Source organism: Carlito syrichta, unplaced genomic scaffold (assembly GCF_000164805.1).
Source record: "Carlito syrichta isolate Samal-C Ts95f unplaced genomic scaffold, Tarsius_syrichta-2.0.1 Scaffold294881, whole genome shotgun sequence".
In the NCBI taxonomy this organism is placed as follows: domain Eukaryota; kingdom Metazoa; phylum Chordata; class Mammalia; order Primates; family Tarsiidae; genus Carlito; species Carlito syrichta.
The window spans coordinates 7,736-21,673 of record NW_007238977.1 but is presented as its reverse complement, the minus strand read 5'-3'; the positions used below and the strand labels follow the sequence as shown (position 1 = coordinate 21,673).

General features: G+C 36.7%; 1 protein-coding gene across 1 annotated transcript in view; it reads right to left on the bottom strand.

The window, feature by feature from the left end:
• Positions 1-13,515, bottom strand: part of LOC103256720 (transmembrane protease serine 11B) — a gene marked incomplete at its 5' end in the record, with an annotated part of 22,593 nt that extends 9,078 nt beyond the window's left edge. Inside the window, 4 exons of the mRNA XM_008054492.2 lie at positions 2,256-2,323; positions 2,406-2,521; positions 7,885-8,003; positions 13,388-13,515. Coding sequence (XP_008052683.2) covers positions 2,256-2,323; positions 2,406-2,521; positions 7,885-8,003; positions 13,388-13,515 — 431 coding nt within the window. The remainder of the gene's footprint in view (positions 1-2,255; positions 2,324-2,405; positions 2,522-7,884; positions 8,004-13,387) is intronic.
• Positions 13,516-13,938: the final 423 nt, after the last annotated feature.

Below are 13,938 nucleotides of genomic sequence, written 5' to 3'. Positions count from 1 at the left end.
CAATGTGTGTGTGTGTGTGTGTGTGTGTGTGTGTGTGTGTGTGTGTAGGAGTCTCACTCTGTCACCCAGCCTGAAGAGCTGTGGCACCCTCACAGCCACCGCAGTCTCAACCTGCTGGGCTCAGGCAATGCTCTCACCGCATCCTTCCAAGTAACTGGAACCACAGGTATGCACCACCATGCCCAGATAATTTTTTGATTTATTGTAGAAATGAGGTCTCACCAAATTGCCCAGTCTGGCCTCGAACCCCTGGACTCAGGCAATCCTCTCACCTCAGCCTCTGAAGTGCTAGGATTACAGGCGTGAGCCACCGTGCCCAGCCTGAACTCATCAATTTTGATGCCTTTTAGTGCTTCTGTCATTTTTTGTTTCACCTCTTCCGCATCAGCAAAATGTTTCCCTCTGAGGACTTTTCTCCTCCAGAAGAAAAACAACAACAAAAGGATCTGGGATTCGATCATGTAAATAGAGAGGGTGAGGCACAGGGGTCATGCCATTTTTGACCAAAAACTGTGGAACACTCAGAGCAGCGTGGGCAGGTTGTTCATATAAATCACCCATCATGAAATGGGCACATGTATTAAATCTCAAAATAATAATAATAATAATAATTCACTGAAGTTGAATGCAGCCTCTTGCAACAAAGCTAGCTTGTGCACTGATGACAATGAATTCCTAGAACACTTACCTAGTAGGGTGCTACAAAGGGCCTGCCATCCAAAAAAGAAAATTCTATTTTTTTTTTTGGTTCCCTTGCATATTAAACAAAAATACAGATATTGTCTCAATATTACAAAGTATGAGATCCTAAAAATATTCTAACTGGTTTAGAGGTACTGTTCATGGAAGAAGATATGGACCACAAACTAGAAATCAGAATATTTCAAACACATATGAGAAACTGAATACTGGCCAGCAAATAATTGACAGGAGATTTTATGATAATACAACCAAACAGTGCTCTAATAAAAAAATTTTTTCTAATAATTTTGGGGACAGAGATGAGAAACTAAAGCCAGGGAAGGGAAGCTTTCAAAAGACAACCTCCAGCATAGCTTAAGGAACCAATGATAGGTTTCATTCTACTGTTTCTTATAGATAACCAGAATGCCCCAGTGGATCTATACAATGAGAAAGCTTTGAAAGAGAACACTCAAGCATGAAGAACATCTTGATTATAGTTCATACATTCTTTTAATTAATCAGGAAAGGAGATTCATTCATTTATGAAGATTTTCAAACCCAACCCTAATCATCACACAAAAAAAATAAAATCGCAATTCCATTATCAAATAATTACGACCAGTTGAAGGGACTTTGAGGGATTTTTTGTTTGTTTGTTTGTTTGTTTGTTTGTTTGCTTGTTTTGTCTCTCGGTGAGTAGGTTAGTTGGTTGGTCAACTTAATTTTTTTATTGTTTTGTTTTGGGAGTTCAGAATTCCCCAGAATAGATGCTGACAACTATCAAATTACAAGTGAGGGTTACCTTTGTCATTCTTCCCCCATATATCATACCCTCCTCCCTACATCCTCCCTACCACTGCTACCATCAGGTCCCCTTCAGAGGCATATTTAGAAAAATGTTATCTGTAAATATTTACTTTGCTCTACAGCCATTGCTAGTAATTACCATATAATATAAAGGTAATTACCAAATAAACAAAAGAGGATGGTTTTAGGGAAAGTATGGCCAGATGGGTATGTGTGGAAGAAGAGATGGTTAGTATGGGTGGGAAAATTAGTCATGTTGGACTACTTGTTTTCCACAGAATTGGAATTATTTTTCATATAGGAGTCAATTAGGACTAACCAATCCCAATAACCTTATAATTCCCCTACAAGTATACAGGAGATTACAGATTTGTATATGACAATTATCACTCTGAAAGGAAATTTGCTAAACACAGTGACACTTTAGTTTATGAAGAGGTTGCTCTTTCTCCTCCTCCTCTCCCTTCTTCCTCCCCCCCCACCCCCCCACTCGCCTACCTTTCTTCTTGCCTTTCTGTTTGTCTTATATAGTTGTTATCTAAAACCAAGGCTGTGTATTGTTACCCACTCCCCTTCCATAAGATCTTTTTTTCTTCTTCTTTTTTTATTATGAAGATGTGGGGTACAATTCAGGATTAGGTATACAAATGTTGATTATGCAGGTACCCTTTTTGATGAAGTGTGCCCCTCCCTCCCCTAGCAGTTTTCCTCAACTGCCAATCCCACCCTCCCATGAGATCTTTCTTGAATGAATTTGTACTTACATAAGTTTGATGACCTCAGAGTTGACATATTCCTTATATATATTGGAATTGTGAAATGCATTTAACATCTGAAAAGAGAAAACAAAAGAGCCAACATGTATTTCTTAGTCAATTCTATAATAAAACTAATACAAGAAATCTCTGATTTACCTTTGTCTCAATATCTTTGCTTAGGTTTGTGCTGGCTTGTGAAGTTTTATTTTCACAATTATCATTGTATGTGATTCCAGAAATATAAAAATCACCTTGATAATAGTAAATCTTCCCTGTAAAGTAAAAAAAATTCAAATAATTTTAAAATAGGAAGTGGCTTTAAGTCCATTTATGTCTCTGCCTCAACATTCAATCAAGCTTTAGAAATAACCTGAGGGAAAGAAAGGAAGAAGAAGAGAATGCATAATCATTTATTCTAGAAGTGGCAATTTTATATCATTCATTCAATAATCTCTCTTCTTCTCTTCCTGTGATAATACCATCATTGTCCTGTTGAGTCCAGATATGCTTGGCATTCTCCTCAAAACAGAAATGCCCACAGCCACTAACAATTCACCTGAGTATGTAGTAGAGATGAAACTTATTTTTTATGTATAACCTAACCTCTTAGCCTAGTGATTGCCCAGTTACTCTTTCTAAGTAGTTTTAATATAGGAAATGTTACAAGTATCAGTCACTCTTTAGTTTTTTATAGTTTACACTCTCTTGCATCCTTGCATGTGCCTGTTGCTGTCCACTCCTTGATGTCATTCGTGGAGGACTCCATGTTGCCCTCCAGTTCCCTACAGTACGTGGTGGCTGGTGCTTAGTGTGTGTCACAAGGTCTCACATTCCCATCTTTTCCTCTCCCTGCATATAAACTGATATACTAGGCCACTATCATTCAAACCCGGACAAGCCTGGAGTTCATTCTTCCAGGTTATAGTGTACTCTATTTTTAACAGTAAGGAACTAATGAGTTCCTTAGTTCCAAGAAGAAAGAAATCAAATTTTATTTTTATTTTTTTATTTTAAAATGTTGGGGTACAATTCAGAGTTAGGTATACAAATATTCTTGTGCAGATACCCTTGTTGATGCGGTGTGTCCCCAGGCAGACTTCCACTACCGTCGATCTCACCTCCCAGAAATCAAATTTTAAAAATAGGGGCTAATATGAAATGGGCCCTGTTTTGGTTATTAGCCTTTCCTATATTTTGAAGCAATTGTGCTCTTGGTCCACCTTAAAAATGCACCACATAGTCTCTAAGAGACTGAAAAGTATGCTTTTCTGAGCTAAAATAGTTAGTTGTCCTTAAGTCAGAAATAGTTTTAGGTTAAAATAAAAGCTAGTTTCCTATACTTTTATAGGTTCCTATATTTTCTCTTATATTAACCAGGTGCATATGAAAGTAAAGTGCCAAGCTCTAAGAAGTTATCTGAGGCCATCTGAAATAAATAATGCATATGAAGTTAGAGGAGCTAGTTCCTGCCCTGCCACAAGTTTAGCTCTGTCACCTTGGCATATCACTTTAGCTTTCTGACACTTTCTTTATTAATCATAAAGACTAAATCACAGTAGATGAACTCCAAAACCCCCTTCTTCCTACTATTTTATAATTTGATTTGTTTTTGTTTTTTTTTTGACTTGGAGTCTCACTCTGTCACCCAAGCTGGAGTGCAGTGGCACACTCACAGTCACCTCAGCCCCAACTTGCAGGGCTCAGGTGATCCTTCTGCCTCAGCCTTCCAAGTAGCTGGAACTGCAGGTACATACCACCATGCCTGGCTAATTTTTTAAAAAATGTATTGTAGAGACGAGGTCTCACCAATTTGACCAGGTTGGTCTCGAACCCGTGGCCTCCGGCAATCCTCTCAACTCGACCTCCCAAAGTGCTGGAATTATAGGCATGAGCTACTGTGCCCGGCCTTGTTTTATAATTTTAATGTATGAAGTTTGTCACCAAATGAACTAGAGTGAAAACCTAGAATCTGCTAACCATGTTACATCCGAAATACTGAACCTGGGTAATTACAAGCAGTAAGATTAATTTGTGAAAAGTCACATAAATTATGTCCAGATTCAGAGACAGCATGATTAGATTTCTGACTCTAGTTATAATTTTACTGGAAAATCATTTTGGTTCAAGGCGCCATTTTAAAATTAATTTTCACTTAATTATTGTTATGAACTGAATTGTATCCCTCCCCACCAGATTCACATGTTGAAGTCCTTGACATAAATATGACTGTATTTGGAGATGGAGACTAAGGGAATTAAGGTTAAATGAAGTCATAAGGGTGAGGCCCTAATCCAATAAAGACAGTAGTCCTTATACAAAGAGGAAAAAAAATATTAAATTCATTCCTCTTTCACCCCCCCCCAATCCCTCTCTCCTCTCTTAGTCAACAAGCAAGCCAAGCCAGGTGCAGTGGCTCAGTCTGTAATCTCAGCACTTTGGGAGGCAGGGACGAGAGGATTGCCTGAGCCCCTGGGTTTGAGACCAGCCTGAGCAACTTGGTGAGACCTTGTCTCTACAATAAATCACAAAAATTAGCCGGGCGTGGTGGTGTGGGTCTGTTGTTGCATCTACTTGGAAGGCTGAGGCGGAAGAATCATCTGAGCCCAGCAGGTTGAGGCTGCAGTGGCCATGAACATGCCACTGCACTGCAGCCTGGGTGACAGAGTGAGACTCCAACTCAAAACAACAACAACAGCAACAACAACAAAAAGCAAAGAAAAGGCCTAAGGCAGTTATTTGCAAGCCAGGAAGAGAGACCTCCTCAGAACGCAACCCTGGTGGCACTTTGTTCTTAGACTCTCAGTCTCTGGGACTGTGAGAAAATAAATGTCTGTTGTTTAAACCAGTCTATAGTATTTTGTCATGACAGCTTGAACTAATACAATTATTTAGATAAGTTAAATGGGAAGCTATAATCGACCCTGTAATGTGGCCAGTGATTTTCAGTTTTACACACAAAGCAGCAGTCAATCTTCACATGGCAACATGTCCTCATCCCAAAGTTTTTTAACTTAAGATAGATGTGTATTTTATTACCTCTCAAAAACTGTCTTAGACTAGTAGATTTTAACACTATGTACACATCACAGTCACCACAGAGCTTCCAAAAGGCACACATGCATGGGTTTCATCCCAGTTCTACTAACCATATAACCTAAGGGTAGGACCTGTGAAATGAACATGTCTTTAAAATAGTTCCACAGGTGAGTCTGAGGAGAAGCCAGTGTTTAGAAGTATTAGAGGAACTATGTGAAGAATTTTGGAATTATTTATACATGTGTATGTACGTTTTTGGAAATAGCGTTGTTAAGTATAACAGTTAAGAAAGAGCTGAATCAAAGTCATTTTCAGAATAATGGCCCTTATGAGATATTAACCTTTGAGTTAATCTAAGTAGAAATTCATAAATTAAGAAATGGCTTGAGAAACAATAGATATACTTAGACATGGAAACTAATTTCATACCACTTAAATAAGGCATCACAATAACTGTATCCAGCTTAAGTGGTTAACAGTATTAATAAAGACTGTATTGGTTTCTGAGCCAGAACTCTAGAAAAAACCATCTTTCAAACTGACATCAAACAACCTTTGCAACAGAATTTGAGTATCGATTTTTACTCCACAAGTAGCCCAGCTCAATTAATTTAGCTTTCAGTAATATAAGCAGCTCTAGTTTTATATCAAAAATAATAGGTGATTGACCATGTAGAGACATTCAAGAGTGAATTCTCATCCCACACACTTGCTGCTCAAGTCTGGGTGCTGTAGTTCTCCCTCTGCATCCCTCCTTTGCTTGAAGGCATTGCTTCCTGAAGTGACCTGTTAAAATGCAAACTACATTTTGGAAGAATGGTGAATTAAGCAACTAGTCCCCACTAACACACTGACAGGATTTATTCACAAGGGCTTGATGTTGAAGGCTATCTTTAAGGAAATTTTGTGAAGAATGTTCTTTTTTTTAATGAGTAAATACAAGGAGGAAATAGAAAGACCCAGAATATGAAGTTTTCATGAATATAACAGACAAGAGATGGAGGACTCATTACCCTTCTGCAGACAAGTTCAAAGATAGTTGGAGAGAGACAAAGGAAAAGAAACCAGGTTAAAAAGAAAAAAGTAGAATTGTTGCTGACCCAGCCAACATTTATCTTCACTGCATTATTGTATAGAGTAATATATTTCAGAGATATAAAACTCATAAAAATCATGATAAAGTAAAATAATACACTTAAAATATCAATATTAATATCAGGCTTTTAAGTGAGCTATGCCACTTAAAATTTGCAATATCAAGCAAGTCACTTGGTTTTCCTGAACCTCAGTGTACTGCATGTGAAAAGACGAATGGTAGCAAAACCTACCCTCTCTAGCTCAAAGGATTATTGTAAGACTAAAGGATGAATGTCAAATTTATTTTAAAACATTAAGTGGTTACGCAAGTTGAAAGACTTACTATTCTATAAAGTAAAAATAAATCGGAAAATCAAGCTTTGTGAGTTGCTATTGATCAAAGTTTTTAAAATAAAATTATATTTGTACAGACATTTTGTCATTCAATTATACTTGATCATCTACTGTTAAACGAGTCATTTCTTGATTATCCATTGCTACTTATCCATCATATCTTAATACCCAATAGCAGAATTGAGCCAAAAAGTGTAGGGATCTCTACAGTTTGAGATACATTTACTACAGAATGTAGCTACTCAACGACAAGTCTACTACATAAACTCCTTTAATGACAATGAATATTGGCATCAAATTATTGAGCATTTCCATCTCACCTACACCATCATAGTTGGTGATATAATATATAAGGAGACATCTAATTTAAAAATCTTTATAAACTTCTCTGTCAGGTAAACTTAAAATTATGTTGAAATAAATAGTGAGTAAATGAAGAAACTTCCGAGAAGAAATTTAATATTCATGTAGTTTCTCGTCAATTTTTACTTTTATTTTTTTGTTTATTTTTATTTTTATTTTTTTGAGTTAGAGTCTCACTCTGCCGCCCAGACTGGAGTGCAGTGGCCGCTCCCGGCCACCGCAGCCTCGACCTGCTGGGCTCCGGCGATCCTTCCGCCTCAGCCTTCCCAGTAGCCGGAATACAGGCATGTGCTACCACGCCCGGCTGATTTTTTGATTTATTGTAGAGATGAGGTCTCGCTGCCCAGGCGGGTCTCGAACCCGCGGGCTCAGGCAATCCACTCACCTCAGCCTCCCAAAGGTGTGGGATTACAGGCTGAGCCACCGAGCCCGGCTTTTATTTTTATTTTTATCTTTTGAGTTGAAGTCTCACTCTGTAACCCAAAGTGGAATGCAGTGGCATGCTCATGACCACCACAGCTTTGACCTGTTGGGCTCAGGAGATCCTTCCTCCTCAGCCTTCCAAATAACTTGAACTACAGGTGCTCACTACCACACCCAGCTAATTTATTAATTTATTGTAGAGATGAGGTCTTGCCAAGTTGCCCTGGTGGTTCTCGAACCCTTGGACTCAGGCAATTCTCTCACCTCGGCCTCCCAAAGTGCTGAGATTATAGGCTTGAGCCACCAGGCCCAGCCTTCTTGTCGATTTTAAAACCAAAATGAGTTTTGTAGTAAGGGTTAAACGAGAATAGTCAATACTTACCAATTGCCAGAAAATGAACAAGAAGTCCAATAGTTACTCCCAAGATTGCCACCACACCAAGAAAAATAAAGACCATCATCCACAGTGGCCAAGATCTTCTCTGGGAAGACACGCCAGGCCTATAAAAGAAGAAAAAGTGACTCAAATTAGATGACTGATATTCTAAATCTACCTGGCTCTCCTTCAACTCATACTTCATGAGCTAATTTATACATTAACTCCTTATCCTAGTTGAAAACTTAAAAACCTCAAATGTTCCAGAAAGGATAGATCCCAATGCTCATTCACCTAACAAATCAAAACATGGTGCTCCAAGCATCACATTAGCTACTGGGGATACGTCAGCCAGGAGAATAGCCATAGTTTCTGTCCTCATGTTGCTGAGGAGAAATTCACTTGCATTTTTTTCTTTCTTCAAATCTAAAGCAAGTAATAAAACATTAGGTATAATCTGATTGCATTTTTTAAAACAATAGCCATATTCTGCACATGAATATATAAAGATTTATAGACACAATTAAATATATAACAGGTTTTAATTCTAGGTTTAATAAATATGGAAGGAAATATAATGATCTCAACTGCAGTAATTCCTATGCTATGAAATTATGAAGAGATATTTTTTTCTTTTTGGCTTACTTTTTAAACTTGTATTTTCTAACTTTTCTACAACAAATATGAATTATTTGTGTAATATAAATCAACAGATGAGTTAGTTGTCCTATCATCAAACCAATCAACTACATGAAAAAGAATCAGTAAATATGCTGGCTTGGCCTCATACAGATAGAACAGTTTATGGTAATGGTTAGGTTGTTATGGCACTAAGCTAATCTTTTAAGGTTAGTTATTTTTCATGTCTTAAAAGACACAATCTCCTTTAATTGCTCATTGGGGGAAGGGTTGTAACGAAAATTTATAATATCAAATTTCAGAACAGTTTTGACTTTCCTTAATCTCTGTATTCTGCATCATCCTAAATAAAACTTACTAAGCGGAAGAGTTTATAATCAGAGGATAAATTTGATGGATTAGATATCCCTATGTATGCGTGAATCTTTTTGTTCTCATTCCTTTCAGGACCAGTTGACTTTTGGGTGTATAAGTTTTGCTTTGTTTTTCACATTACCTTATACGCAACTGTACAACTCCACCCAGTCTTATTTCCTCTTCTCTTCCTTAATCCTGCCTCCTCCTTACACCTCTCTATTTCTTTTGATGACTTGTTAATTAGTGTTTCCCGGAACGAGCATTATTTGTCAAAGTTCTTCAAAGAAACTCCTCGTTTCGGACACATTCCATGTATGCTTTCATACCAGAATTCTGTTGCTTAATCTCAGATTTAGAGAAGAAAGGTTATTCAGGTAGTATTTTAATAAAATATTTATAACCTTATTAATAATTGATAATGTGCTTATTTTAATGATTACAAAGAGTGCATTGTAAAAGCAAGGTCTCAAATTTGTTTTGAATTAGCCAGTTAGAACTTATTCTGGTAACTTAGTCTTCCTGAAATATGCACATTATTCTGCGGAGCTCAAACATTACATAGTTTAAATAATGATTCTACGTGGTGAACCCATCAGAATCCCAAACCTCACCTTCACTCCATACACCTATGTAACAAATCCTCACTTGTACCTCATGATTCTAAAAATTTAAAAATAAAGTAAAAAATAAAATAAAAGAATGATTTTAAGTGGCAGGATGGTTTCCAGATTAACAACTACTTTGCATCTTATTAAGTGGTTTTCCTCTGAAAGTCCCTTTGGGATGCTCTAAAAATTTTTTCCTGAAAAATACATATTGCTGAGTATAGCACTAATATGTCATTTCCCCCTCAAATAGCTTTCTTCCTGTAAAAAATAATTAATGAGATTAAATTTGTACAAACATATTGTATATCTAAAATATTACAGTAATGTTATGCTTTAGTTAACCCTTCCTCTAGTAAATGTGATGCATACATTCTAGGAATTGATTAAAATTTTCTCTGTTTTTTTGAGTTGGAGTTTCACTCTGTTACCCAGACTGGAGTGCAGTGGCATGCTGCTCATGGTCATTGCAGTCTCAGTCTACTGGGCTCAGGCAATCCTTCCACCTCAGCCTTCCAAGTAGCTGGAATTACAGGCGTGCGCCACCACGCCCAGCTAATTTTTTGATTTATTGTACAGATGAGGTCTCACCGTGTTGCTCAGGCTGGTCTCGAATCCCTTAGCTCAGGCAATCCTTTCACCTCGACCTCCCAAAGTGCTGGGATTATAGGCATGAGCCACCGCGCCTGGCCCGATTACAATTTTTTAATAATAGCTTAACTTCTTAAAATTATGTACTAAATGTAAATTTAAAAGTTTATTCGTGAAACAATTTACTCTCCTATTTATCAAATTAATTTTTGGTTACAGTTTTTTTTCAAATGTAAACATTCCATTCTAGAATAAATCCCTCATTTAACAAAGAGAATAGATTAAAATGAATCTTCAGTGAATTTAACCAACTCTGTATACTTAACTATATATATAGTTAACTATATAACTTAAACTACAACTGCCTTACTTGTAAACTGAATCTACTTCAAGTGAGAGCTCATTGTTGTTCTAGCATAACTAACCATTTGCCTTAATCATCTTGCGATAATGATATTAATCAAAATAATGACAAATACATTATTCACAGTTCTAAAAGATTAGTTTCACTATAATTCTATCCTTATGGTTCATGACAGGTATCATTTCTGTGTTAGATTTCCTTGTAACCACACTCTGGAATTGCTTTAGGAATGCAAAGCATTAAAGGTATAGTTTTCATTTATTAAAATTTACAATTAAATGCACCTGAATTCTGCTCTATAATGAAAAACGTTAAAACAAGACTCCAGTGCAAAATTCTCCAAATCTTGTAAAAATTAACTTTTTTCCCCCCTAAATAGAGCATTAACTCACCAGGGTGAGAATTATGAATAAGGAACAGAGAAGAGTAGTGATCAAATGAGCGGTGGTGTCTAGCTCCACTTTTCCCTGGAATGTTGAAGAGAATTCACAGAAAGGAGCCCATTTGAAAATGTATGAGTTTTAAGGAGTATCTGCAGCTTGCCAGCTATTAATTCAGTATCTAAAATGTAAAGTACCTTATTCCAAAAATCTATAATGGTATTCAGATTTTTTTATTATTTCTAAGAAAATCTTTTAATACTAGAATATTAGATTTCAATTATATTACTAGAGAACAAAAATACGATTCTTATGAGTGATTATAAAAGAAATGTAACGCCTCATTTCCTTAATATGTCAGGTCAATTATATATTTATATACTTTTCCAGTCAGCAAAATTTTTGCTGACTTCTGATTCTCTTTTTTTTTTAACTTTCTGAATCCTTTACAGAGACTTCAAAGAGCCCTTAGACCTCAGACAATAGCATGGTTTTTGACAGTGTTCAGAAATAAAAACTGAATTATAGAAAGCAATCAATTAGCAAAAATCTAGAATATATTTTACAGAACTTGTTAAATTCTGCAGATTTAATGTCCCAAATAAAATCCCATTTACCTGTACATAATGTTCTGATTGTTGTGGTAATGTCAGAGACAATGATGGTGGTGATGGTGATGGTGATGACAACGACGATCAAAGTGATAATAGAAATTAGAACCTTCTGGTGCAGTTTCTGACTTATATGCTACATCTAATGCTGGTTGGTTTTTATGGGCTGGGTAAGATATATAGAACAAATAAGATGAAACTTGTCTGACTAGTGTTAATGACAGTCACATTTCTATGGTTACAAGACAGGAGTCATCCAGAGAATGACAGATTTCCTTGACTTGGCTTTTTAGAAAAAAAAATAACAGCCCAATTTGAATTGGTCACTTAAGAGACACACCCAAGAAACAGCTTTGTGGTAAACAGGGATAAACTCTGTATTTGACCAATTCCATTATATTGGCTTGTTCTGCCTCAACTGAAACTAGCTATAACCAGGTAGAAGTTTTTGGCAAATGTCTTTTCACAAGGTATTAATTTTAATATAACAAATATTGCCATAATTCTGATGGAAATGAAATTCTATTTCATTGTGCTTTACACTTGTATTTCCTTAATTACCTGTGAGAATAATCACCATTTCACATATTTTGAGGGAAACTGGGTTCCCTCTTCTGAGAATCCTGTTCATAATTTAGCTTTTTTTCCTATTAGGTTGTTCATCTCTTTTTATAGATGTTACATACACTAAGTTACTTACACTAGATGTTAATATATTATTATACTAAACATTATTCAGTTATGTTCACCTATTTAGTAATCACTTATTCTCAGGGTAAAGTTTGACATGTCATTATTTAGTGGAATCTTTCATCCATGGGATTATTTTTTATTTTATTTTATTTTATTTTTTTTGAGTTAGAGTCTCACTCTGTCACCCAGACTGGAGTGCAGTGGCCGCTCCCGGCCACCGCAGCCTCGACCTGCTGGGCTCTGGTGATCCTTCCACCTCAGCCTTCCAAGTAGCTGGAACTACAGGCGTGCGCTACCACAACCAGCTAATTTTTTTTTGATTTATTGTAGAGATGAGGTCTTGCCAAGTTGCCCAGGCGGGTCTCGAACCTGTGGGCTCAGGTAATCCACTCACCTCAGCCTCCCAAAGGCGCGGGATTACAGGCTGAGCCACCGAGCCCGGCTTATTTTTTATTCTTAATAGTCTAATTGATTATACTTTTTCTTTATAATTTGTGCTACAAATGATAAAATGTTTAAGAAAATCTTTCTCACTTTAACTTCTTCAAAGTATTTTTCTATATTCTCATTTAAAATTTAAAGACTTATTTTTTACATTCAGGTCTTTAAAAACTTCAAGAATTATTTTTTGTGGTGGTATAAAATAATTTTTTTGTTTGCTTTTGAGTCAGAGTCTCACTCTGTCGCCCAGACTGGTGTGCAGTGGCCACTCCTGGTCACCACAGCCTCGACCTGCTGGGCTCCGGCGATCCTTCCGCCTCAGCCTTCCAAGTAGCCGGAACTACAGGCTTGTGCTACCACACCCGGCTAATTTTTTTTATTGATTTATTGTAGAGATGAAGTCTCAAATTGTCCAGGCTGTTCTCGAACCTGTGGGCTCAGGCAATCCTCTTGCCTCGGCCTCCCAAAGTGCTGAGATTACAGGCATGAGCCATCACGCTGGCCCAAGGCATACCTTTAAGGATTACCTTTAAGACATACCCTTCAGGCATACCACATTTTGAAATTTGCAAAAACATGGAATAAACTTTTATTTCACCAACCCACTGAGATTTGGGAGTTTATCTGTTGAAGCAGTTAATACAAATGTGTAACTAATAAAGATGTTATTTGATATGTACAGTCAATTAACTTTTTAAAATGCCTTAAACAAGACTTAATATTTGAAACTGATATATAAGGTGTTACTATTAAGTATCAATCATTTCACATGCATCCATTCTTCCTTCTGATTTGCTCTAATATCAGCAACAGCAGCAGTGAACTGACTTCTCTATCTTTTCACGGACGAACAATGTTGCTGCTGAAACAGTATAACCCTTTCTTCCACCTTGAGCAAAGTCTAAAATTTCAGTAGTTGTGTCATTTTCCCCCTCAGCTCTATGACCACAAAATACCTGTCAGTTATGGAGCACAAGTGCATACATCACATCATGCTTATGGTCTTGATGAATCATCATTCTTTAAATAAATGAGTTATAAGATGTACATTTGTTCCAAGAACACGCCCACAGACAGCTTGTCTAGGTTTCAAATCAACCTGAAGCCTCAGTGTCAGCTTGGATAAGAATTAATCAAATGTTCCATAGCAACTGGGATTATCCACCCCATAAGAATGCTTCCTCTTCCTGGGTTTCTATTACTTTAAAGGTTTATCATAGTATTTGCATCTAGACCTATTTCAAAATCATTCAAACCCATCTTAAGGTCTTCAACTGAATCTTCTGCAGCAATACTGACCCACAAACATTCTATTATTTTCTCAATTCAATTTGCCAACTAAATATTATATATTGTTTTACTTGTGCCATAATTGTTTC